Source organism: Neolamprologus multifasciatus, chromosome 18 (assembly GCF_963576455.1).
Source record: "Neolamprologus multifasciatus chromosome 18, fNeoMul1.2, whole genome shotgun sequence".
Taxonomy (NCBI): domain Eukaryota; kingdom Metazoa; phylum Chordata; class Actinopteri; order Cichliformes; family Cichlidae; genus Neolamprologus; species Neolamprologus multifasciatus.
This window is the reverse complement of record NC_140456.1, coordinates 13,335,806-13,361,388: the sequence shown is the minus strand read 5'-3', so window position 1 is coordinate 13,361,388 and position 25,583 is coordinate 13,335,806. Positions and strand designations below refer to the sequence as shown.

The 25,583-nt window shown below is 41.7% G+C and overlaps 2 protein-coding genes across 4 annotated transcripts; one reads left to right on the top strand and one right to left on the bottom strand.

Annotated features, from left to right (window-relative positions):
• Positions 1-44: 44 nt before the first annotated feature.
• Positions 45-12,410, top strand: sec62 (SEC62 homolog, preprotein translocation factor). Of its 2 annotated transcripts, none has more exons than XM_085141624.1 (8): positions 45-164; positions 4,752-4,860; positions 6,306-6,411; positions 6,870-7,059; positions 7,460-7,555; positions 7,798-7,858; positions 7,946-8,065; positions 8,959-12,410. In XM_085141624.1, the coding sequence occupies exons 1-8, from the start codon at positions 129-131 to the stop codon at positions 9,489-9,491; spliced, it is 1,251 nt and encodes a 416-aa protein (XP_084997750.1). In that variant the 5' UTR covers positions 45-128; the 3' UTR covers positions 9,492-12,410. The 2 variants fall into 2 exon arrangements, with proteins under 2 accessions (XP_084997750.1, XP_084997751.1); XM_085141625.1 differs by lacking the exon at positions 45-164 and adding an exon at positions 209-389.
• nadkb (NAD kinase b) lies at positions 11,098-25,531 on the bottom strand. 2 transcript variants are annotated; one of them, XM_085141618.1, is made up of 12 exons: positions 25,221-25,531; positions 23,353-23,646; positions 23,163-23,246; positions 22,417-22,546; positions 21,261-21,369; positions 20,304-20,389; positions 19,707-19,809; positions 19,451-19,626; positions 15,592-15,691; positions 15,311-15,468; positions 13,685-13,767; positions 11,098-13,590 (listed from the first exon to the last, which is right to left on the bottom strand). In XM_085141618.1, the coding sequence occupies exons 2-12, from the start codon at positions 23,643-23,645 to the stop codon at positions 13,431-13,433; spliced, it is 1,482 nt and encodes a 493-aa protein (XP_084997744.1). In that variant the 5' UTR covers position 23,646; positions 25,221-25,531; the 3' UTR covers positions 11,098-13,430. The 2 variants fall into 2 exon arrangements, with proteins under 2 accessions (XP_084997744.1, XP_084997745.1); XM_085141619.1 differs by having other exon boundaries at positions 25,345-25,531.
• Positions 25,532-25,583: the final 52 nt, after the last annotated feature.

Here is a 25,583-nt window from a genome sequence, read left to right as displayed (position 1 = left end):
ATATTTAATGTATTAAATTAGATCTTGAATTTTTATCAATGGGAAACGAACGTTAGGCTAGTCTCGCGATACTACGTTCTCCATGCGCGTGCGCAGCCTCGAGCACGGATGAGTTGAGTTGGAGGATCATGGCGGAGCGCAGGAGGCACAAGAAGCGGATCCAGGTAACATCAATTTAATTCATAAAAAAAACCGGTTCTTGTGGGTGAAAGCGGGCGCCGGTTTATGACCCACTGCTCGATCTTTGTTGACGGCAGCGTCAGCGCGGGATGCTGCGAGCAGGCGCCAGATGAAGCCAGAGGATGGAAACGGTAGCTAGCGTTAGCAGGCTAGCGAAAACAAACGATGGGATTTGTATTTTAACGCGACCTTTCCAAGCTGGTTCTTGTGTGCGCTCCCAGTAGCAATCATGTGTTTGTCTAGACTTCACGATTAGGTCGTTGTAGCGTCTGCTTAGTGGTTCCTGGGGTCGGTTTTCATTTTATCTTGGATTGAACTGGCTGGCTGCAAACGTTGGCTGGCTAAGCTGCGTCAGCTTTAACCAAGCGTGTTTACATAACGTGTGGGAACTTAATTAATGAGTCTATGCAGCGCATCTCCACATAACTGACTGTGCAGCAGACTGCAAATTAGATTGGCTCCAGGAGCAACAGTTTAGAGACGTTACAGGTCACGTTTGCATCACTTGAAATACGCCTGAGGTCATTGTTGGTCTGTTTTTCGTGCCCTAAACCAAAACTTCTCAGTTCAGATTTATTTATAAAACTCCTAAACATTAAAACGAGTCATTTCACTGCGATTTATATATTAAAGTTAACACAGCAACCCTATTTGAGCCACACTTTGAGGCAGTGGGGAGGTAAAACAGTCCTTTGAAACGGAAGAAAGGTCCTGCGCAGTGTGGACAGGCGGCGGGTCGGGAGAAGATTTGCATTGACAAACAGAAGATGATAATAAGCTCTTGGTAGGTTAGCGGGATCAGTAACAGTTACTCAGTAGGAAACAGGAGAATGGGCAGACGGGGGTGGGGACAAAATCACCTGAAAAGAACACAATGAGGCTCTTATCTAAGCTGGATAGAGGTACATGAGATCCAGATGTGCATAATCGCTACTTAGAGTTGGTTTTGATTTGGTACAATTGTATGGTCATACTAATAATTTAAAAAAAGAATATTAACTAGCTTTGTCCAAGTTGAAATAAAGTTCATACAAAGAAAAGGTCCATTTCTTTAAGGTTAAAAAAAAAGAAAAGTTTAATTCTGTTGTCCTGCAGTTTGCTTCACAAAGGAACTGGCAAGCAGGCTCACAACTATAAATGAGGAAAACAGTTTTTCTTTGGTTGGCTGTAGCATTTTTGTCCTGCAGCGTAAACCACATCGACTCCTGCAAGTATTTCCACTGCTGCTGAATTTAAAGCGGCTTAGCATATATGGTTAAATATGTTAAAAGTGGAAGAGAGCATGTTAAAATGAGAGTGCATATGATAATCTGTTGGAATATGTTGCAATGTAAAGAGCTCTTACATAAGTTATGAAAGACTTCCTCTATCAGTCCTTATGGCGGTGGAGCTGAATCAGTCTGTTGGAGAAGCTGTTGCTCCACTGACTGTCGGTGTAGAACTTGGACACAGCAAAAAGTAGTGCGGTGAACTGTTTTCCCTCAGTAATATAAATATTTGAGGGTCAGATCCCTCTGGGACTGGTTTACCAGGGAGAGAAGTAAGGAGCAGGCGACTGACTGATGGATTGGTGCAGCGTCTGCAGTAATGTGGTCTGACAGAGCTGCGTGAGAAATCAACAATGTAGATTTGCTGGTTCATTCTCCATTCACACCCCCACCCATGGCTTGAGTTCTGGGTAGTGACTGAAAGAAGACATTGTAGATACAAACAACAAAAGAGTGTCCTCCAAAGAGGAGCCCCTCCCAGATAAGCTTTGTCTTTCTAGAGGTTGTCACACTACTCCTCCATATCAATAGGATGCCCCCTGAGGTGGTTCAAGCAGGATGTCTCCAGCCACCTCCTGGGTGAGCTTTTTAGGGTATGTCCAGCCAGATTCGAGACCCCAGGGGAAGATCCAGGACACTGGAGCTTGAGTCTCTTGGCTGCCTTGCCCCGGAAGAGGTGTCTGTAGAGAAAGCAGTGTGGCTACCTGTGCTTAAACTGCAGTCCCCCTGGCCTGGATTAGAAAGTGGACTGCATTGGATTATAGTGATATGTGTCTAATACTTAGATTATTTTCATCAGTGACCACGGGAATCAGTTTACAGTCTTGAACAGGTCCATCCTACCCGATAACACTCCATGTGTTTCAGCCAACAGCTCTATTACAGCACATCCTGTTATCTCATTTACGAGCCTGCCAGCCTGCTTTTTATTTTACAGCTTTCAACAGTCAGAATGTCCTGAAGCCAAGACTATTATGTCCGTATACTGGAGTGCTGTTTCCTCCCTTATACCTTGATTTAGACTTCTAACTTGCGTAGTAACCGGAAACCCCTTAAATGTCTACACCGCAACCTTCCACACCATTCGAGTTGTTGTGGTATGCATCAGCCACACTTGTAGTTGCAATTCTCGGGAGGTGCACGTCAGGCTACGTAGAAGGTTACAGTGTTGGGTTAAAATGAGTTTCCAGTTACAGAGTAACTTAAGACATACATTACCTGGTGAAACATTATTCACACACATGTGGGGCAACAACCAGATGATGCTGTAGTTATCGCTTTTCTTTTTTTAATTATTCAAATGGCATGCCCATTGTGTTTTAATGTTGTTAAATGTATAAATATGGGGCTTAAAATGTAAAGTGATTTTAAGTACTGTGCAAAATGTTTAGGCAAAAAAATTAGCATTTTAGTTCTTCTGCAAAAATCAAAATCAAATATCTTATTTTAGATTTCTAGACGTTTGTTAGTATCCAAGTGAGACATCTGTAGTCTGTTAAAACAGCAGAGCAACAGGTAATTGTTGTCGGGAAACAACTGAGCTCCGTTCAGATGTTCAGTAAAATTTTGCACTCAATTTAAGTAGTCCTATTCACCCATTACAGTGTTAACCACAAATTATGGGATAGCTCAGACAGAACAGCACAGGAGAGAGGAGGGCGACAGGGAGAGCATAGACTCATCTTAGTGGACACAAAGGTGTGGGTTAGAAGCTGAACAGCTAAAAGCTTTTTACTATTTTTATTATTATTTTTAAAAACAGCAAACCGGAGCAGCGGGATAATGAAGAACTTTAGGAAACTTAAGAGTCGTAGCTTTTGTCCTAAAAATAATTTAAACTCCCCAGTGCATACGTGCTCCTGTAAGCCATGCTGCAATTTTAAGGTCTCTCAGAGTGTATCAGCAGTCCCTTCCAGATTTTCTGCAGAAGTACAAAGGAACAGGCAGGGTGGATGACCAAGAACATAGTGGAGCCTGTAAAGGACACATTTGGCTGGCTTTCCTCGAAATCAGATGACAGTGCAATGAAGACAAATCTCCAGTCAAAGAGATGTCTGGACAAATGTGGCCCTTAATGCAAAACCAGCAGCCAAAAAAAAGCTGAAGTGTGTGACTCACCTGTGTTTTAAAAAAAAAAAAAAAACAGGTAGCAGATGGTCTGCTTTGTTCTTGACTTTATGGTTTCACAGCTTTACAGCACAAAGTGCCTGTGTTTTATTCTTGGTGTGGCACACTAGCAGTTAGTGTTTACATACTGAGAGCGGTTCAGTTCACATGGTTAACAGAGAACGGCTGATACTCCAGTGATCAAGCCAGGTAGATCATATAGACGGTGACGCAGGGGCTTCCTGTGTAGCAGTCTCAGGTAACTGAGCTGTGTGTGATGGATACCTGCTTCTCCAAACAAAGGCTTGTTTGATGGCTTCTTTTCCTCTTCACGTTGTGAACCGGAGCAGACTCGAGTGAAGCAGAGCTGAGTACCACTGGCGTGTTTTTCAGTGCTGAGCAGACAGTGCAGATGTTGTGATGAGTTGGAGGAGGGTCTGGATGCTCTGACAGATTGTCTGCAGTTTATGAAAATCGCACTAAAATCAGACAGAAGCTCTAGAAGTGGAGAGAGCTTCTGCCTCGCTTTTAGTTACCTGTCATATATGATTACAAGGAATCTAGCTTTTAGTGCAGCTTGATCCCAGACACACTGCTTACTGGTGTGTGAGCTTGGGACAGAGAGCATAGCCACAGATGTTAGCACCAGAGGTTGTGTTTGACCTTCTCATCAATGGTTTGTCATTCTGGCAGACAGAGTTGGTTTAAGTCCTGATAAATACGACTTTGTCACACCTGATGAGTCTATAGATTGGTGGCAGTAGCCCAGTTAACCTTACTGTATGAAAAATGATTTGAGTAGAATCCTACAGCCAACTTCAAATGATGACTTCTATAACAGTGAGGGACACGGACCTCCACCACCTCTAAAACTGAGCTGACCATACTTGATGGGAAATACAGATGGGAAATTACATTTTCTTGTTAGCTAGAAATCTAGATCACAGGATTTGTGTTATATGCGTGCATTGCTTTTACTGACTCGTAGTCGGTGAGTTGGGAGACTGAACAGATTCATTTGATGCCAGTGTATCTATTCTCAGCTGAATTTCACAAAATATGTGAAATTCATAATTACAATAAATTAGGATAAGGATGTTTTCCTCTTGGTCGCTTGTCTGCATTTCTGTGCCAATTCCTCATTTCACCAGATGGGAAGACTGCATGTGACACTTTTTTTCCCCTCTGCTCTTGCAGGAGGTGAGCGAGCCCACCAAGGAGGAGAAGGCAGTGGCCAAGTACCTTCGGTTTAACTGCCCCACCAAGTCGACAAACATGATGGGCCACCGAGTCGACTACTTCATCGGTTAGTTCTGGCCTGAGGTCTGTGGCCTCTGTCTGCAGAACACACAGATGGAGCAGAGTCTCCGTCACAATTAATACAAAGCAGCGCCATGTTGGATGTAGCAGTATTTGTGTGTCACGTTGGTAAAGAGCTGTGAGATTTTCCACATGTTTCTGTTGCAGTTTCACTCACAGACCTGACTGTCCCACACAGTGTTTATGTTTGATTTGTTTTTGTAGCACAGGTGAAACTTTTTGTCAGTTTTGGGAAGTACTGTTGACTCAGTAGTTGTAGGTTGTGCAGGTTGTGACTGCTGAGGTCAGCTTTTCCTTCTATCTCATGACCTTACCAGTTCTTACCTTTGCTGTGGGCTACAGTAGCTCCAGGGCCAAATGAACATGTTTGAAATAACAGTGTGGCCTATAGCTCACAGTCACTGTCATTACTAAATGTCATCTAATTTTCTACTAGGCCAAAATCTGCAGAGTCACATGGAAGGTTTGGACTCGGTGGCCACAACAGTGTACAACATTCAGTGCAGTTTAATATTGCACTTGTTTTTTTTGTGTTTGCCTCAGTTTATTACTCTACCTATTTATTTCTGTGTTTTTACATTTCTTTGTGCATTTCTGTTCACTTCAGTCCAATTTTACTTATAAAGCACCAAATCACAACAACAGTCACCTCACAGTGCTTCATATTTTAAGGTAAAGCGAAAACCCCAACAATCGTTTTGCAAAACAAGGGGAAAAGTAGGTATGACTCAAACCAGATTAGCTCAGCTTTCACTTCTGTTGTTAGAGGAAGGACAAAAACAAAGATGTTTTGGGCAAATTAATATATAGATGTATGACCTCACATCTGTTCTCATTAGGAGTCATGAGTGCATGGATATCAGGTGAACAGGTAAAACTATAGTAAGACTGAACATTTGCCTGGTTCTGTATCCCCTTTTTAACATCTTCATAGTTTTTTTCCAAGCTGTTTGTTTGATAGATAGATAGATAGATAGATAGATAGATAGATAGATAGATAGAATGATGAACAGGAGCCAATATAATTACACATCACTTATTTTTTTAAAAATAGAAAAGGGATTTATCATCTGAATCTGCAGCTTCTTTCAAGTTACTGTCTCAAAGTGACCAAAAAAACTCAGCATTCAGAAGTTTTTAGTGATGATTACGTTGGACTTCTTCTCGAGTGCCTCCTGCTGTGCTTCATATTGTGTTGATCAATAGCTTGGAAGCAGAAGTTAAGACTGTTTAAGGCTTTGGAGTGTGAAAAATAAAAATCTATGTACTATTTCATGTTAAAGGCCGTCCACATCACTGATGCATGTTGTTGTTGATGTGCCTACTGTTCTGTCTCGTATTGTGTTTATTAATACGTTGAACAGTCCACAGAGTGTTTTGTCATTTCAGTACACCTTGAGTGGTGTGTGTTTGTTGCATCTCCTCATTTAGCCTCCAAAGCTGTGGACTGTCTGCTGGACTCCAAGTGGGCCAAAGCCAAGAAGGGAGAGGAGGCTCTGTTCACCACCAGGGAGTCAGCGGTGGATTACTGCAATAGGTAGCTGCCCCGTGGAACACATCCTACCACACAAGCTAGGTTTTTATCACATAACAGTGTATTTTTGCTTCTAGCACTGGCAGTAGAGTTACTAACATGTGGGGTTGCAGCTAACCCTTACTATACATATAGACAAGATGGAAATAACCCCATACAGTAAAGAAGAGCTCAGTGAATACAAATACCAGTGCAAAGGACTAACAAGTTTAAGTAGTGTTTATTTCCTGTATTTGTTTCATCATTGATGATGATTTCTTTATTTTGTCTAATATGTTAGAAAGTTAAAAACACCAGCAAATACTTAAATCTGAGAAGCTGGAACCTGAATAAACGTTTTACAGAATTATTTGAATGCTATCAACTCTTGTAAACTCACCAGTCGTTTTACTTGTCAGTGAATTACGCACATCGGTATTTACAGCCCTTCATTATCTGATGTCCTCTTTCTCTATTTGTAGGCTTCTAAAGAAACAGTTCTTCCACCGAGCTCTCAAGGTGATGAAGAAAAAAACAGAGAAGGACACCAAGAAAGAAAAGGAGAAGGAAAAGCCCAAGAGTGACAGCAGCAAAGAAGAGGAGAAAAAGGGGAAGAAGGACAAAGAGAAGAAGAAAGAACCCGAGGCAGTTGAAACTAAGAAAGAGAAAAGTGTATGTGACCCTCTGAATACAAAATGAAATGTGCCTTATTCACTGGGATAATAACAGTTTACCTTCAGCTGCTTGTTCCCAGGTGGAACCAAAGTTGCATGTTTGTTTCGAGTTACCTTGACCCAGCTGATGGGATCATCCTAACCTGACAGTAAATGGGCAGATATGTTGACTCTGAGAGTTTAAAGTGCGCATAGAGACAAATCTGTAGACGCCCTGGAAAGACGCCCAGTTCAAAGTCATATTTACATGGTGTCTGGTCTATGTCGGCAAAGAGAAAGCATGACTAAGCTGAATGTTAAGAACATACCCTGACAATTTAAACTCCACAGTTTAAATTAACTTATAACGGTTCAAATAAAGTAGATTTTTTAAACGTAATTTTGATTTGATCGGACAGGATGACAGTCCTGGGACCCCCAAAAAGAAGAAAGAGGTGAAGAAGAAGTTTAAATTGGAGCCTCACGAAGATCAGCTGTTCCTGGATGGAAATGAGGTGAGTATGTAAATGGTAAATGGCCTGTATTTGTATAGAGCTTTACTTAGTCTGTAAGGACCCCAAAGCACTTTACACTACATTCACCCATTCACACACACATTCACACACTGGTAATGGCAAGCTACATTGTAGCCACAGCTGCCCTGGGGCGCACTGACAGAGGCGAGTACGTTTGCAGGATTGTTAAATCTACACAGGAAGTGCTTGTGAAGTACTCAAAGCGTGCCTCTCTCCTGCAGGTGTACGTGTGGATTTATGATCCCGTCCACTTCAAGACGTTTGCGATGGGTCTGATTCTCGGTAAGTCAGTGGAGTTCTTCTCCTCGACCATCAAAAACAGAATGAAAGAGTTATCTGACACAAATTTTCCTGGTTTTTGTCTTTCAGTTATTGCGGTGATAGCGGCCACACTGTTTCCATTGTGGCCAGCTGAAATGCGTGTTGGAGTGTATTATCTAAGTGTTGCAGCTGGCTGCTTTGTGGCCAGCATCCTGCTTCTAGCTGTCGGTAAGTGCAAACAGTAATAAAATCATCGGTCCAGGCAGGGATGTGATGAAATTTGTGCCAATACATGTTGTTGATGAGACGCATTTCCACAGCTGAAGACTGTGTTCTGTATTTATTTAGTGAAAACTGTGCCATATGTCAGAGGGAAATCTCCGCAGTTCCCACCCTTTTTCTCCACTTTTGCAATGTAAAAGATATTCTATGAAAAATTAAGGCAACACATGAACAATTTTAAGTTGGATTTCTGCTGAGATAAGTAGAGGATGGTTCAGGGTCAGCTGATCCAGCAACTATAAGTTTTATCAAAAAGGAAGGTTTGAAGTTTAATCTTAAAAGTAGAAGGTTCTCCCAAATCTAGACTGGGAGCTGGTTCCACCGACGGAGGGGTCTGAAAGCTAAAGGCTCTGCCTCCCATTCTAATTTTAGAAACTGCAGCAGAGGATTGAAAGGGATTCACAAAATAACCCATGGGGACCAAAAGCGGGCGGAACCTGATAATAAACCTTTCTTAGCTTCCAGGAGACCGATTGAGGCAACTACCAATGAGAGCGCAGGATACTGTAAATGGTCATATAGCCTGTTAGTAAATAGAATATAGGGTTGCCTAGGCAACCGTAGCCTGGTGTCTGCAAGCAACCAGCTGTCAGCTTTCAGTGTGGACACAGCTTAAACCTGCAGTCTGAGAACAGTTCCTCATTAGGTTAATATGATATTGTGAGGTCTTTAAGATAAGATCAGGCCTGATCATTCAGGACTGTATGAGGAGAAGGACTTTAAATTGTGGTTTTAACAGGGAGCCAGTGATGAGAAGCTAATGTGGGAGAAATATGGTCTCTCTTTCTCCTCCACTTTTGTGTTAAGTTTATCTCACTGCTTGGTTCCTGTCTCCTCAGCTCGCTGCATTCTCTTCCTCATTATCTGGCTGGTGACTGGCGGGCGCCATCACTTCTGGTTCCTGCCCAACCTGACAGCAGACGTTGGTTTCATCGACTCGTTCAGGCCGCTCTACACCCATGAATACAAGGGACCTCGAGGCAGCGAGAAGAAGGGCACAGACAAGTCAGACGAGAAGGACAGCGGCACTTCCAGCAAGGCTCAGAAGTCAGACAGCGACGAGAAGTCGGACAGCGAAAAGAAGGATGGCTACGAGGAAGAGGAGGAGGATGAAGAGGAGAGTAAAGAGGTAGGGCAGGAGGAGAGTAAGGAAGCGGAAGGGGAGGGAACAGAGGAACGCCAGTCAGACACAGACAGCGACCGCCGAGAGGATGAAGGCTCACAGCACAGCAACGGAAACGACTTTGAGATGATCACCAGGGAGGAGCTGGAGCAGCACACGGAGGAGGAGGAGGAAGAGGAAGATGAAGAGACACAAGAAAGGAAAGAACGGTTTGTGAGTGAGACTAAACCTCAGACTGCTCAAACATAAACTTCTTCCAATCCCATCACTCTCTACTTCTCTCTGTCCTTCCCTCCCTCCCTGCTATGATCCCAGGACCTGCTGGTCCGGCCTCTCTGAGGCCGCAGAGAGGTTCCATCTCTTGTTGTTGAGATCTTCCACTAAAGTACCGAGATAGACGCAACACTGAAAAGTTAACACCCACGACAATGGGGAAACAATGTTTAAAAAGAAGCCTTACGGTGGATCCATTTCCTCCCACCCAAATGTTATTTATGTATAAATGAAACTGCCACCGGACACATTTGCCTGAGGAATCCATCAGACCAGACCACCTCCACTTTTTTCTTTGTGTCAGTTCAAACCAGTGTCTCTTATTTATATCCCATCAATGGATTCATTTGGATGTTTTGTATGTGAGGTCAGATCTAGAGCCTAGGTATGAGTTTAAAGAACGATGGTGTTAAACTGACCAGTAAATAAAACACGTTCTGTTTTTTGGCCACCTTTTTGTCATAGGAGCTCTGTATTGTCGGTATAATCCACGGTAGTTCTGGAGAAAGCCAGGAAGCCATTGTTCTCTCACATTTTGTGGTAATTTAGCAAGCCAGCTGTGCCAGGAGCGGCGAGTCTGATAGCTTTCTCAGGCAGCAAAATGACCAGCGGGTCAGCTTTGAAACCTGAACCTCACCAGATGGACCAAAACCTGTAGTTTACTCAAAAGAAAAAAATAAACAAATCAACTATAATGTGGCTGGATGGAGCTTCTGGACAGCAGAGCATTCAGCTCTTTGAGGTACTTGCTATTTTCAGTTTTGGTTTTTTTTGTGTTTTTTTTTTAACGGCTTATTATCATAGTGCAATCCTGTACACACTGTGTGAAGTACTTCTAGTTCATGTTTAATAATGTGGGACTCATCTTTAACAGTTAGTGTGAGCAACTGGGATGCAGGGCCTACTTCACTGAAAACAAAAATTGCGACATTTGCTGTACAACTAAAGCAAGGAGAGGGAGAGTCGGCTCATTCATTTGCAAACAGAACCAGATAATGTTACGCAAACTCTAGTGCCAAACACAGCTCACGACGACGCATGCTTTAAGATGGAGAGCTGAGCGCGAGGCGCGTTCGGGTCAATTAGTTTTGTTACTGCCGTGTCAAACTCAACACAACTTTCGCAGAGAAAAAAGCACAGCACGGTTGTCGTTAGTGTGCAGCTAAACAAAGACTTGTTGGTCTCAATGAAACCGTTTAAAGGCATTTGCACTAGACTCCAACCATGTCGGTCCCCGTCTCGTCTCGCACAAGCCGCCACAAAGCAGTTGGCGGGCGTCGCTAACCGTGGTCCAAGCTGTTCTTTCACGTTATCTTCTGGCTAGAAATGTCTTAGATGCTGTTTTTAGTCATAGCGAGGATTCTATTGCAGAACATAAAATAGAAATGTATCATTTATAAATGGATTCTATTGATATATCAGATATATGCATTTACTCAGTCTAAGAATCAAAGTTTGCCCCTGCTTTTCTTTAGGAGGTGTAACTTTAATCCCCAGAGTATCTATTTTTGTTTTTAATATGATCATAAAGTGTACTCATTATTTAAAGGTAACAACAGTGGGAGTCTATTAGATATCAGCATTTGTCTTTTTTTTTTATACATTTGCCACAAAACTGTTGAGCATGTGACACGGCGGGTTAGTTGTGTGGTGCCATGTGTCTCACAAACAGTGGTCAGTCATTAACTTGAGGTTTGCGTAACACTAACAGTGACCTGCCAGTTCCCCACACACTCTGATGAAGTAATATTTTAAAATAATCCACACAGCTTTCTCTACAACTCTTTTAGTTTCTTCTCTAGCCTTTGTAGTTTGTTGCTTTGTCTGCTGTACTTCCATTTAGCTCTCTAATGACCACGATGTCGTCTTGTTTATGTGTTTTTTTTTTCTTCCCCAGAAGGGGTAGTGTCTTTTTTTTTCCCCTTCCTGAGTTGCCAGTGTCTCAGTGGCTGTTCTTGGAATATTGGCATAAATATTTCACAAAAGAGAGAGCAGGGGAAAAAAGATTCTCCCAGTTGTTCTTGACTGTTGCACAGTATCGGTCTGTTGTATATTGTAGTATTACTCTATGCTGCTGCTGCTTCTCATCACGCATTTCCGGGAGAAATAATGAAAGTGGAAAAAAACTGTAAAACCTCCATGTTTTATCTGTGGTCAAAACAAAAAAAATGTGTTTTTTGATCACCTAGTTGTCCACATTTGGATTGATATCATTCTCAAGACTGTCTCCTGCAATATTGGAGTATAATTTAATAAAATTGGATGTCTGGAAATATATCTGTATCTTATCATTGCAATAAAAATATAGAAAGCACAATGAGCACTGTGATTTTGTTTCTAATATTAGATCTGTGACCACCAAAAACAAATTAATTTTATTTTTTAAACTACAATTAACGCCTCACATTTCGTCACATGTAGCAAAGGCACTGATTAATTTAAAATGTTTTAGTTTAGCCCGTCTCTTCTCCTCTTCAAGACCTTTTGACTTCTGGACAGATTATAGGGCAGTGGGGGATTGTTGTGGGATTATTTCTTCAATGTCCTGCTCTGGCCACTCGTTTGAATGTGTGACTCCAACTCAACTTGTCCCTCAAACTACTTGACCTTTGTGTCAAGTATCATTGGAGCAAGTGAGCACTACAAATCAGGGACAGAATGGCTTTTTTCACAGATTCCAGAATTTCCAAAACCAAAGAGGGACTGCATTCCCGAGGATCAAACTTCTTCGGTCCTGCCATGAATCTTCTAAGAGAGAACTGAAAGGACCTAATCTGATTGTACGTGCCAGCACGCTCTAGCACATTAAAAGAATACAAGGTGTTTTTGGCCACACCACACCAAATCTTCACCCAATCATCAGATTTGTATGAAAGCTTGTTTCTGCCTTTAAATAGGCAGAACAAAGTTGAAATTTTGAGGTATACCAAATTTGAACTTACCTACAGAACAAGTCAAAATTTTAAGATAAACTGAAATTTCTATTTCAGTGCCACAAACATTCAATTCAATATAGTGCCAAATCACAACAAAAGTCGCCTCAAGGCGCTTCATAGATACAGAGAAAAACCCAACAATCATTTGACCTCATAAGAGCTTAAAAAAACTGATTTGATGAAGGGAGAGTTTGGGTTCACACAAAGATGAAAGAAGAAAAAAGTTTGTTTTTTCTTTATTTTTAAGTTTGGCTCCTGCTACATCTTTTAATTATTTCACAGTCGACACAGCAATCTGACTTACATTATAACTCAGGCTGAGAAGTTTGTAAGGCAGCTGAAACATGAAGTGTTTTACAGTGAGAACAGAAAGTAGGCCGTGAACTCCACAAGATGTTCATAAAGTAGAAAACAATCACATACAGTCGTCTTTGGCTTACTCCGTGATATAAATTTTATTTTAAGTCGACTGTTTTCTTAAACTTGCTTCAAACTCCTGTCCTAAAAATATTCAGATATTACATAAATATGACATTAAATAAATTAATCCTAGATTCTTGTATTTACAAATTTACATTTAAAGGTTGAGTACAAAGAGTATGCTTGCTTCATTTCAGCTTTCAGTGTATCTCTACGTTTATGTCGCTAACATCTAGCACTCTTACACTTATCATCGATGATTGTTTAGTACTCATGAGGAGCTTTGGGTGGTCATCATCATGCAATTGTTAAGATCTTTTTTTTCCCAGATGAAACATGCTTTCTTTCTGGAAGCTACACATAAACTACAGTGTGTATTCACTGGACTGTAATGCATTGATGACTTGGGGTGCAAATGATCACTGTGCACCGCTGATTTGACTCTGATTTGGTTGCAGACAATTCCTCAGTTCGTCTCTGAACAAACCTGATCCCTTCGTTCTCTCCAGGCTGCTGCAGAGAGCTTCAGCTGAATGTCTTTGAACCCCAAACATACCAGTCAGTTTTCTGTGTCTGACGAGTCAGAGGTGTCTGCAAGTCGGGCCTGCCTCTTGCGTACGTTCCAGTGCAAACACTGAGCCAGACTTTCAAACCAGTCATACACCAGGTCGTGACAACAGATCGACGGCACCGGGTAACAGGAGGTCGTGATCTTAATACTGTGGGTAGAAGAACAGATGGAAGAATCATCTTAAAACTGAGGAAAAAAGTATTTGTAGTGAATCTGTTACAGACGTTGACACTTGTGCTTACCAGTCTCCGTGCTGGATCTCCTGCCTCTTCCTGCCATCAAACGACACCCAGGCAGTGTTCCTGGCATCAGGGGACAACGTGATCTGTTTCAGGGAAGGCGAGGACAGACTGTCAGTGTTAGAGTTAAAACAACATCAGCCAGGCGAGCAGCTCCATTTTACTTTTAAAGCATTTTCTAACCAGCACTGACAAACTTACGGATGAGAACAAAGGGCACGTCACTCATTTTGTGAGCATCTGGCCATGAACCAAAGCACCAATGCAAAAACTGCTGTTGTTACCAGATAACAAAGTGACTGTAATTCAGAGCAGCTGACAGGAACAATTTCATGAAATATATCCAATATTTCTCATTCAAACCCTTGTTACAGCTAGTATAAGTAAGAGGGTTACTAGAGTTATTCCACAACGGTGGGGTGAAAATTTAATTAAGATATTTAAGCCTGTAATAACGTGATGGACAGACCACCAGCCTCACAGCAAGAAGCTTCCTCGTTCGAACCGCCTGACCTGGTACCCGGAGGACTGTTGGTTTTCTCTAACAGTCCAAAGACTTGCATGTTAGGTTACCTGGTGTTTGTTTGTAGATGCCTCCAGACCAGAGTTAATGTAACTGACCAATACATTTCATCACAGTTTTCATCAATGGCCTTATTTTCTGACAAAAACAAAACAATAGCTAAATAAAAACTAATGCACGAGGACAAAAGCTATGATGAAATGTACCGACACTTTTATGAATGAGCTGAAGATACTCTGTTGAGACAAAATCCAATTGGAACTAATTAAGTTGTGTAGAATGGTGGCACACGTTTGGAACAGATCTTGTGCAGTAAGGTTAGACACGCACATTTGTTGTGCCCATAAGACACAGTCTGAGCTGGGTTGGGGGGGCAGCCACTAAATGGTACATGGACTGGTTCTTTTATAGCTTTTTTCTACTGTACTTGTTTATAAACCATGCCTCATTCCCCCATTCATAGAAGCACTTTTTTTCCTTTTTTTTTTCCTCCTTTCACACACTCACTCTCTGGTCGAATCAGAGAGCAACTTGGGGTCGTCATCTTGCCCAAAGGTCTAATTTGTAAATTTTGGTGATACCATGTTTCAGAGAGGAGGATTATCTGTAGTACACTCATTGGCTAGTGACTTGTGACTGACATGTCATTAGCGTATGTGCGAACAGCTGCACAGTCAGATGCACCCATTCCTCTGTTCATTTTTTGGTTTTGTTTATTTTAAGCCAAGGTAGCAATGGTGAAAACACTAAAATAGAGGCTTCAAAACGGGACTTCACTAACCAGTGGCTGATCCCATGGCAGTTGCATCATTTATACTGTGTTGGCAGATCGTGTTGATGGCTCTATTCGCGTTATTTTGGCTCAAGGTGAACACAGTGAGTGAGTTTGGGCTATTAATGTGGTGTGAAAGCGCACTGTTGTGTGGGGGGGAAAAAAGATGCTGGATTTCTAGCAATATGGACTTCTATAGATTGTGTTAGATTCATAATTGTTGTTTGGCAATATTTAAATATGATTTAGTTTTTTCCTTCCATGCACAGTCAGCACTGAGAGAAAATTTAATATATACAAAACACAATAAAGATGTTTCCAACTTCCTCCTTACCATGAGCTCCACCCCAGCAGGAACCACGATGGGCCTGAAAGAGAGCGAGTGGGGGCAAATGGGAGTGACCATGATGGCGGGGACATTGGGATGGATCATAGAAGCTCCTGCTGCAGCCGCGTATGCCGTGCTGCCTGTAGGTGTGGACACAATCAAACCTGGAGAACAGAGAGAGATGGAGGCAGTTTAACACATTTGCCTTTGAGTTTATTTGTACACAAACACTTTGTTTCAGCTCTAGTAGAAACCGAATCAGTGCTCTCAAAGAAGCACAGACCCACCGTCTCCCTGCACTGAGGTGATGAGTCGTCCGTCAAGGTACAAGTCCACATTGGACAGGTAGGAGGAGGGTCCTCGATCCACCACCACCTCATTCAACACCTGCACAAGTACGTACACACACACACACACACACACACACACACACACACCATAGATAAGATCAGAAGGCCTAGGGATCTCTGCCATGTTCTTAGAAAGGATATAAATCCTCTCTCCGAATACTGAAGACCCAAAATATGCAACTGCAGTGCCATCTTTTGGCCAAATGACACATACTTAATATGAGCAGTTATCTATAAATGTGAATTTAGTGCAGTAAAATGAAAAAGCAAATAAATGTATTTAGCTCAGGATCACTAAAACACAGTTGAAAAATAAAACAGTAGGAATGGTTTTGATTTTACAGATCAAGGAAACTGTATGGTCTCAATAAGACAGCAGAAAAGATTGTATCAACTCGTCAGTGTGTCATGCTGTTAATATCCACATGGTGGTGCTATTTACAACAAAATTAAATCAGTTTGTCCTTTTAAGTTGGCACTAAAATTTCGGCAAAATATCTGGTTGATTTTTCCACCAAACACTCAAACAAGCAAATCTAATGAAAAGGAAGCCTCTGGTTGGAGATGAAGGTCTAATAAACAAACTGGTTGTCATGTAAATTGTAGAGAAACTCCACACCCATAGAGCAGTAAAACACAGAATAACATATCCATGTGTTCCCTGAAGACAGCCTTAAATCTGCTCAGTGTACTCCATAAAACAATAAACTAGTACATTACAGAAAGAAAGAAAGTACAAGCAGACTGACTGCAAACAAATCATGTTCCACACTTCAGTGAGTCTCACAGCCTGCTGCAGCGCCATGCTGTGATGTCTGGCAGATATACTGACGTCAGCTGAGCACAACGCAAACATCCTGCTGGGCGCAAGCAGACATGATGTAATGTGAGGTCAAACTGAAGTACAGGGATCAGAACAATCCGTCACTGTCTTTTATCGATGAGCCTAAAAACTCCAGGGGGGTGAGAGGACTAAGGAGAGGGCTGTGCTTAGAGACAGAGGCTGTGTGTGTGTGTGTGTGTGTCGTGTTCGTTAGTTACACAGTGTGTCAAACCGAGAACGTCAGGAATCATTAAATATCCATTCGGCACTGACTCCACTGTTGACGCCACAGTATCCTTGGAAACTGGCTCAACAAACATTCATAACATCCGAATTTCTCTCCCGAGCAGCTTTATTATGACTGTTGCCATGGCAACCAAGCTGATGATCCCTCACTGAGCCCTAGACTACACACACATACACACACAGTCAGGTTCCATCATCTTAATGGCGTGCAGGAGTGTGATCGGGAATTAACAAGGAGGCCAAACTGCAGTCCCATGAGCCCAAATATTTACAGGAACTAAGGAACCACAGGAACTTAACTGGGAACTAAGAGGTCCCAGCTGCTGAATCTAAAGGACATCAGAGAGATTAATCATATGATAGATTTAAAAAGGACTGCATTTTAGAGACCCGCAGGGAAACAGCAATATGGTTGTGGTGCTTTCCTTGGCATCTCAATGATCTCAGGTACAAAAGTTAAATCTAGGGCTTTTAGAGAGTTAACTGGATTTTAAATCAAATAATCAGGTTGTGACTGGAATGTAGACTTTCAGCTTTAACTTAAAAGGTTTAACAAAAGTACTGTTTAAGAATTCATTTTCATACATAGTCTCACATTTTCAGAAGTCCTAATTTTGAAATCCTTCAACATACTGTTGTATTTTTGCAGGCTGATTGGCTGGTAACCCTATCATCATCATCTTCAGGGTTTCCCACAAAAACCTTGGTGGTTTTTGTGTTTTAAGATTTCTTTTAAGTGTGTGTTCAGTTAGATAAAGTATTTTATCAGCCTTTTACACAGGTAAAACCTGCCTGAAAAGGTTAGTCAAACTATCAAGCGCAGCAGTAAAGATGCAGTCACACTGAGTGATAAAAGTGTGTAAACAGCATACTGGAAATACATTTAAGGGCCTTTTACTGGTAATTGTATATTTAAGACATTTTGAGACTCACAGACACCCTGATAAATTCAAAGGAGCCATGACTGTGAAAAAGTAAACTGAAAACTCAGCGCATCTGTCTCCAAAATGCACAAACAGCTGAGGGACGCAACGAAGCAATCAGCTAATTAACAGATGCTTCTCTCCTGGCTTGACACTGTTTTTTTCACTCTCTTTGAAATCAAACTGTTAGGTCGTTCAATGAAGGTTTGTAACCCTTGCCCTCATTATAATATTCTAATTTATCATTTAGTGGCACTGATAACCGCGTGAATAAAAGTTTGCATCAGCCATGCGTCTTCAAGCTAGCCACAAGAGTTTCATCTGTTGCCTGACAGCTGCACACTTTCTTCACACCAGAAACCCCAGAAGGGTTGACTGTGAATGGGTAAATGTGACCTGTAGTGTAGGAACTGAGTGCTTCATAAGAACAGAAAAGCTCATAGAGATTGACAGACCACGTGACTTTCGCGCATTGCATGCCGGTAACTCGTGGCAAAACAATCCAAGTACCGCATCAAATGCAAGCATTTGCAGCACCGCAAAACGTTCATTCTCCGGTTCCAATACCTTCTTGCTTTTTCTTTGCCCCCCAAAAAAGTTATGTACAAAACGAAGGAGAACAATGCCGGACCGTACAAAGACAGACTTGATGAAAAGTCAAAGAAAAGATACGAGGAAAAAATCAAAGGAGTGAAAGGGTTAGACCCTTACGAGCACACAGAGTGGACAAAATACGTTAGCGTGCTGCCCAACTTTCACCACGCTCATATTTATAATAATACGGTTCTTGGAGTGAGTGCATACACTCATGAAGTTTAGTAACTTCAGGTCACTGCATCAAGCCCAGGTACAGTTTACCGACGGATGGGTACAGGACCATGAAATGCACCGTGTAGAACGAAAGACCATCGTAGTATCATAAGTTTACCAGTCTCACAAATCGTCTTCATAAATACACATTCGTTAACCGTTTATTAATAGGACCTTTGAGCTCAACGGTAATTAATTAGTAGTGGAAATAATTTCTGGTTCATTACAGAAATGTAGCAGTGACAATAATATTGTATGCTGTAATCGTACTGGGCAATTAGTGATAGCATAGCGCCACAATTTCTGTTCAGCGCCAGACTTGCTTGTAACCTATATCACCAATTATGTTAAGAAAAATGACGTATTAACTACTACAAAACACTGACCTTTGTGGAAATGCTTGGAGCAGACTAACCTGTGAGCTGGATGTTCTGGGACGTTATATTTGGTCTTTGAATGGCTGCAATCCAGGCCATCCGTCGCCTCTTTTTACTTCAGAAACATGGCTCGAATAATTTCTCTTCAACGACGTAATCGATAAAAGAAAAACGATCTCTTTACCCGTCGGCTTCATGGCTGTCATGCGACCGGCTATTGCAGTTAATAATACAACCGCTTCTTGACAGTTTTTTGTGTTTCTTTTTATCGCTGTGTAACTGATTTCAATTGAAAGCCTGCGTGCGCTACTACCTCTTGCCACGAGTTCCCAGAATTCTTTGCGGTTTTACCCTTGAATGACGTCACATTTTCAATCTCTATTCTATCCACCTACTAAATTCCTAAAATTATTCTTCCAAATCATGAAAAAGTTCCAGCCTGTAATCTACATTTATGTTTATCTTGAGAATTGTCCAACCATTAATCTGATGATCTGATCATCAGAATGACGTACAATCCACCTCAGCTTCTAAACAAGAACACAAAAGCCAACAAGCTTATTTTTGGGGCGTAAACAGTCCAGCAGCTGATATTCTCACTGACCATTTTAACAAACCTGTAGCTGCAGGGTGACCTTGCCAGCATCTGTGTTGGTGTGTCCATGAGGAAGGAGTCCATTGTGCTCCGGCTGTTGCTGTGGCCCTCCGCTGTACGGCTGCTCTCCTGTTCTCTGAAGCATGTCCTTCACCACCTTCACCTTCAGACGACTGCGCAGAGTGATTGCTGCATTGCCTGAAAGTCCCCCAAAAATTGCCGATCAGATAAAAAGTTTCCAATGAAACTATTATTATCCAGTAAGAGCTGCAGTTTACCTTCAAACACTTTGGCTACTTCAGTCTTGTATGACTCAAACTTGAACGGTGTCAGAAAGCCCAGAGAGCCAAGGTGGAATGCCATGACTGGAGGGACACTTCCCTACGGAAAAGAGAAGGCGTGCCATTATGTAAAAATTAAAACCAACTCAGAACAATAGAAATGATCCAACCTATACTTTGAAAAGCTCATCGACAGGGAAACTGTAATTAAATATTCAAGTCCAAGCATTTCTTTTTATATTTTAAACAAACATTAATTCAGAAGAGAAGGAATCTGAAAGATTTGTTATGGTTATAATGCAATTACAATGCAAAATGAACATCTGTTATAATATTACACACACGGCAACTTCTAAAACACAGCGTGTCTTTGATGTGATTCATTTTGCTATTCTGAGTCTGTAACATGAAGGAGCAACAGTCATAAATTACTCACCAGGGTTAAAAACGCTACATTAAAATAGAAACAGTGGAAAATGTAAAACTCGCTTTTTTTTCTTTTATGTCACCGCTACAAAGGTCTTGGCTAACGTCAATAAGGTTTTCTGACATTTAAAAAAAAAAAAAAAAAAAAAAAAAAAAAAATCACAATACCTGGAAGAGTGAAGAGGCGTAAAGCAAAGTCCCGTCGCCACCCAGACAAATGATGAGATCGATGCAGTCAGATATATCATCGTAACCTGACGTCAAACAAAGTAAGTGCTTAAAAAAACACAACAATGTTACTTCAAGCACGAGCCATTAAAAGATTTCCCCCTCATCAGACACTGCCAACATCTTTCATCATATTTACTCAATACTCAGGATCCCTTATTAAAGTTTCACCTTTTGCACTACTTTATAACAGTCACAACACAAATTGTCAGAATATTTCATTAATGGCAGTTTAAGTGTTTTTAATAGAAAAACACATTGGAAAAAATGCTGCATGGGAGCATCCAATAACATGAATGACAAGGAAACAGCCACCATATGTAGGGAGGTACTGATCCAACACAACATTAACTAGGAAAGCAGAGCAGTGGTTCAAACATGCAACATCCTCTCTCTGATAGCAACTCTTCAAACTGAACACGCTTATTTAACAAACAACGACACATCCTTTAAAGTACTATAATATAATAATATAATAATAATAATAATATAAGATCCAAGCACTGGAGCCTATCATAGATGTCACAGGGCAAGAGGTGGGGTACACCCTGGGCAGGTCTTTCAGATAAAAACCTACATGAAGTAGGGACAATGACACTAAAGAGCTATGGGAACGAAAAGATGCAAAGCACAAATAAACAGAAAAACCCAACACTGACTTTCGTAATCATTCTGAAAGGAAAACTGTAAGTTCAGCAAGTTCTTTGCATTGCTGATGTGGTCATCTTAAGAGTAGAAATAGAATAGGGCTTAGGGTAACATAATCAACAATTTAACACTTCATCTTTGCCATTTTTACACTTTTACTGAAGAATAAACATCAAAAGATTGCACCTTTTACTAAACACAAATATCTGGTCTTCTAATGGTCAAGTTTTGTGTTGCTTTGGGTCTCACCCTCTCTGAAGGTGCAGAGCTGATTACGGATGGAGCCGAACGCCTCATCCTTCGACAGCGTGGCGTCATCTGCGACCCTGCGCTCCACGTACACCATCATCTGCTTCTCCTGACACAAAAACGCACAACAACAGCCAAAACACACACAGACATCTCTTAAGTGTAAGCCTTACAAAGTAACGTTAAACATGTGCCAAACACATGTAGCTAGCTTAGTGATAGCATTTGTATGGAATGCAAATATGTGGATTCACTGTCCAACACAGACCGTCTGGTTTCACAAAGTACAGCTTGTTTTTTTTTTTAAAACAAACATCTGGTCACAAGGTGTTGTAACTGCTTGAAACCAGACTATAACTTACATGTCTGGACTCTTTCCTGCATTCTTCTTTATGAAGAATGTTGCTCTTAAGGTCTACAAGTGTGTCAGTGTACACTTGGTTCTTTGCCATGTTTCTCAGTAGGTACATGGGTGAAGTTTACAACCCGCCAACAGACAAAACTGAAGTGAAATCACCTTTAAAGAGACGGCTCAGCCCAAACTCTACTTTTGTTCTGGCCTATTTTTTGTTATTAATTTATGTATGTTGCCCAATTTTGGAGATACTTGTTGTTAAAAAAAAAAAAGTCTGTCTTCTCTGAAAGAAAAACAAACAAACACAGTCTGTTGTCCTGGTAAAACACAGACACATGGTAATGTCCACTGGATATAAAAGATAATTTAATCAGACCAGGCCACCTTCTTTCGTGGCACTCAGAGCAGTCTGTGCCGCCCTGTGTGATCCGTCAGTATTAATTTGTTCTTTAGCAGCTCTTATGTAGGGCTGGACCATGCAGGCAAGCTTTCCCTGACCACAAACATCAGTAAGCTTCGGGTGCCTTTGTCCTTTTTGCCCCAGGTCACCTGTAGACCCTTAACTCAAACTGCCACAAAACACCTGCCATTTTGGGGATGCTCTAACTCAGCAGCCTAGCATCGAAGCTTTTATCTCGCTGACACATGAACTTTGAAAACTATCTGATCGCTGTCTGACTAACATACTCTTAACAGCAGACACGGTAATAACATAATCGGTGTCAGTAGTTTTATTGTTGTGGAAAATGGGAGTGCAGTACATTATCAACTATACGACACTATAAACGCTGGGTCCTGTACCTCTACTAGAAACCTGCAGAGCTCTTTGAAAGGTTCAGCCAGGCTCTCATCTCTGATTTTCCTGATGACGAGCACATTCACTGGAGGTTTGTTCCAGGTGAGCCTTTGGCTGGCCGGGTCTTGGATGTGCCTGGGACACGGACACAGACATAGAGAAACAAGTGAATAAACAAACACCTAAAACTACAAATGCCGTCTCTCTGCGGCAGGTTATAAAACACACACAAAAAAAGAAGAAATGATAACATATAATATATTTAAATGAGTTTAACGTAACCTTACCACATTGTACTGATAGTTTAGGTCAGTAAATCCGACTGATACCATGTCTTCTCAATTAAATAAACATGATTCAATATTCTGAAGGAGCCGAGTCATTCATTAACCGTGATGACACCTTGAGGTCATGTCTGTACAGGCTGGGGTCAAATTCCAAACACAAGAATAAATAAAATGCTCTTTTCCTCGTCCCTTTACCTTTTATCTCCCTTCTTCTTTGTGTGGCGGATAACAGGCATTGTGCAGGTAAATCTGTCTGTATGCGTGTTCACAAATCAAGGCCAAAGAAACTCTTTACGATCAGGTGACGATCACTATCTGTAGCCCACTTTGTAAGCCTTCCCATCTCAGGTAATATCCAATCACAGCATTCTAAATTTATCTTATCTCATTCAGTTACACAAACTCATCTGTGTCAATGTCCTAACAAACACAAAGTCCGACTCACTCAGCACCCTCATGCTTACATGACTGAAGTTGGGTTGGGAAGAATGCAGGCTTTGGGTCCGAAGTGAGTGGCTGGATACGGTCCATGTAGAAAGTGGGCTCTTCTGTGACAAGGAAAGACAGTGGAGTCAAGAGAACATCACTTCACGTCCCAAGCAGCAGAGCTGTGCCAGTGGCACGAAGGACCAGCTGGCAACCTGCAGTGCAAACCTCTTAGGAGAACTTTCCGCTGTGTCGCTTGCTGAACTGCAGGGCTCCAAATGCTCGTGTTGGCCTGGCAACCTCCGGCGCTCTATCTCCCACAGCAGCTGTTCATGATCGCCCCCCCGTCGCTGCGACCTCTTCCCATCCCGTCGTTTCCTTGGTGACTTGGACGAGTGCTCCCTGTGCTTAGAGGCCCTGGGTGACTCTGACATCTGACCAAGCGGGGCGGAGGGTCGCAACATGGCTCTGTCCGGCACTGCCAGGGGCCTCGATGGAGGACCGGTCTCTGAATTTTCCATCCTGCAATCAAGGAACATAAATACTGGGTTTGGATGATTTCTTATAAAATCAGTCAAACTTGAGTAAAGTTCACATCTGACAACACAGGAATCAGGTGACTGGTTTTGGTACAATAAGCCATTCAAAGTTTTACCCTCATGCTATGAAAATCTTCCAAGTCACAAGATCTTGGAGTACATTTTAAATTACATCAATTTTTCAGGCATTTTTGAGTCCTCATATTATATCATAAGGAATGTCTAATTTTTACCAACATTTCAATACATGCTCATCTTCTAGTCATGATCTCCTAAGTTTAAATACTTTTTCAAATATAGTAATTCCCAATGTCTACCAAATCCCTGTGCACTTCATCTGTAATTCTTAAGCTATTCATAGCACGAAGGTAAAATTTTGCACAGCTTTGTTAAATATATTAAAGGTTTATAAACAAAGAAATCTGACTGAGGCACTCAGGTGGGAGGCACTCATTGAGTTGAGGCACTGAAATACTTAAGAGCCAACAACCCCCCCCACCACCACCACCACCACCACCACCCCCCAAAAAAAGGAAACAATGACAATGCCTGACTATTTGAAATAAAAATTACCCAATGCTTTGTTACATTATTTATTACTTGGTTCCAGCTTCTCAAAGAGGAGGATTTGCTGCTTTTTATTGTTTTATAAAATTATACATTTCATGTCCTAGGATTGTGACATGTTGAACAGACCACAGGAAGCTTTGCCTATACCAGACTTCTTCTTTCAGCTGCTCCCTTTAGAGGTCACCACAGCAGATAATCAGCCTCCATCTCACCCTGTCCCTAGCATCCTCCTCTGTCACATCAGCCCTTTCTATGTCTTCCTTCTCTGTCCTCAGAATCTTCTCTGAGGTCTTCCGCTGTTCAGCTCCACATTCAACATAATTTGGCCAGTATATCCACTATCACTCTTCTGCACATGTCCAAACCATCTCAGCCTCACCTCTTTGTCTCTAAACCACTTAACCTAAGCTGTCCCTCTGATGTACTCTTTTTTTAATCCTGTCCATCCTGGTCAGCTCTGCCTCCTGTCTTATTGTTAGTGCCATTCTCTACCCTATACAGCAACGCCTATACCAGACAGACAGACATATAAAGGCCAAATAATAATAATAATGATGATAAATTATAAAGCTCAAGAGTCCCACGACGTAATTGTTTTTAAATGTGCCTGATAAAGTAAACCAGTATATGTATGTATTTAGTGAGCAGCTAATCCTTCAACCTGAGAGGTTGAAACCTCTAAATGATCCTAACAAATCACAAATAAAACATTTTTACTTGACTGATAAATCGTCTCTGTTCAACTGCAGGTTAATTAGAAAAATAATGACTGATCATTTCAATCATATGGACTTCTCCATCCTAACCGGTGAAATATACGTCAAGAAAACACAGCTGTACAACTTTCTGTTCAGCCCTTATTTTCCAGCAGTGGCTTTGGGCCCAGTTCGGCTGAGACAACCGTCCGTTTATAACACATTGCACTCGCAGAAATTAAACTAACAGACACACACATAGACACACATAGACACACAAACACCTCAGTACCTGCCGTGACTAACGGCTTTGGAGCCGTTGATCTGTTGACAGCTACCGTTACCTAGCAATGGCTAACCGGCTAACCGGCTAACGGGTCCGACCGGCAGTGAAACTTAACAAAGCGAAGCCTTACTGTGTCACAAACACGCGAACGCCCACATGTCGTTACTAATTCACCACGGCTCGGGAATATTTAGACGGTACCGAGGGTGTATTTTAAAAACGAAAGCGCTGCTGTCAAAGAGTACAAGCTGGCTCGTTACAGAACGGCGCGTGACCGGGGAGGTGACGTCACCGTTTGTCAGACAGCGCTACAACCCCCGCTCTCTGAGTGTGCTTAAAGCCACAGCGCCAAGCCTGCCTCTGATGGTC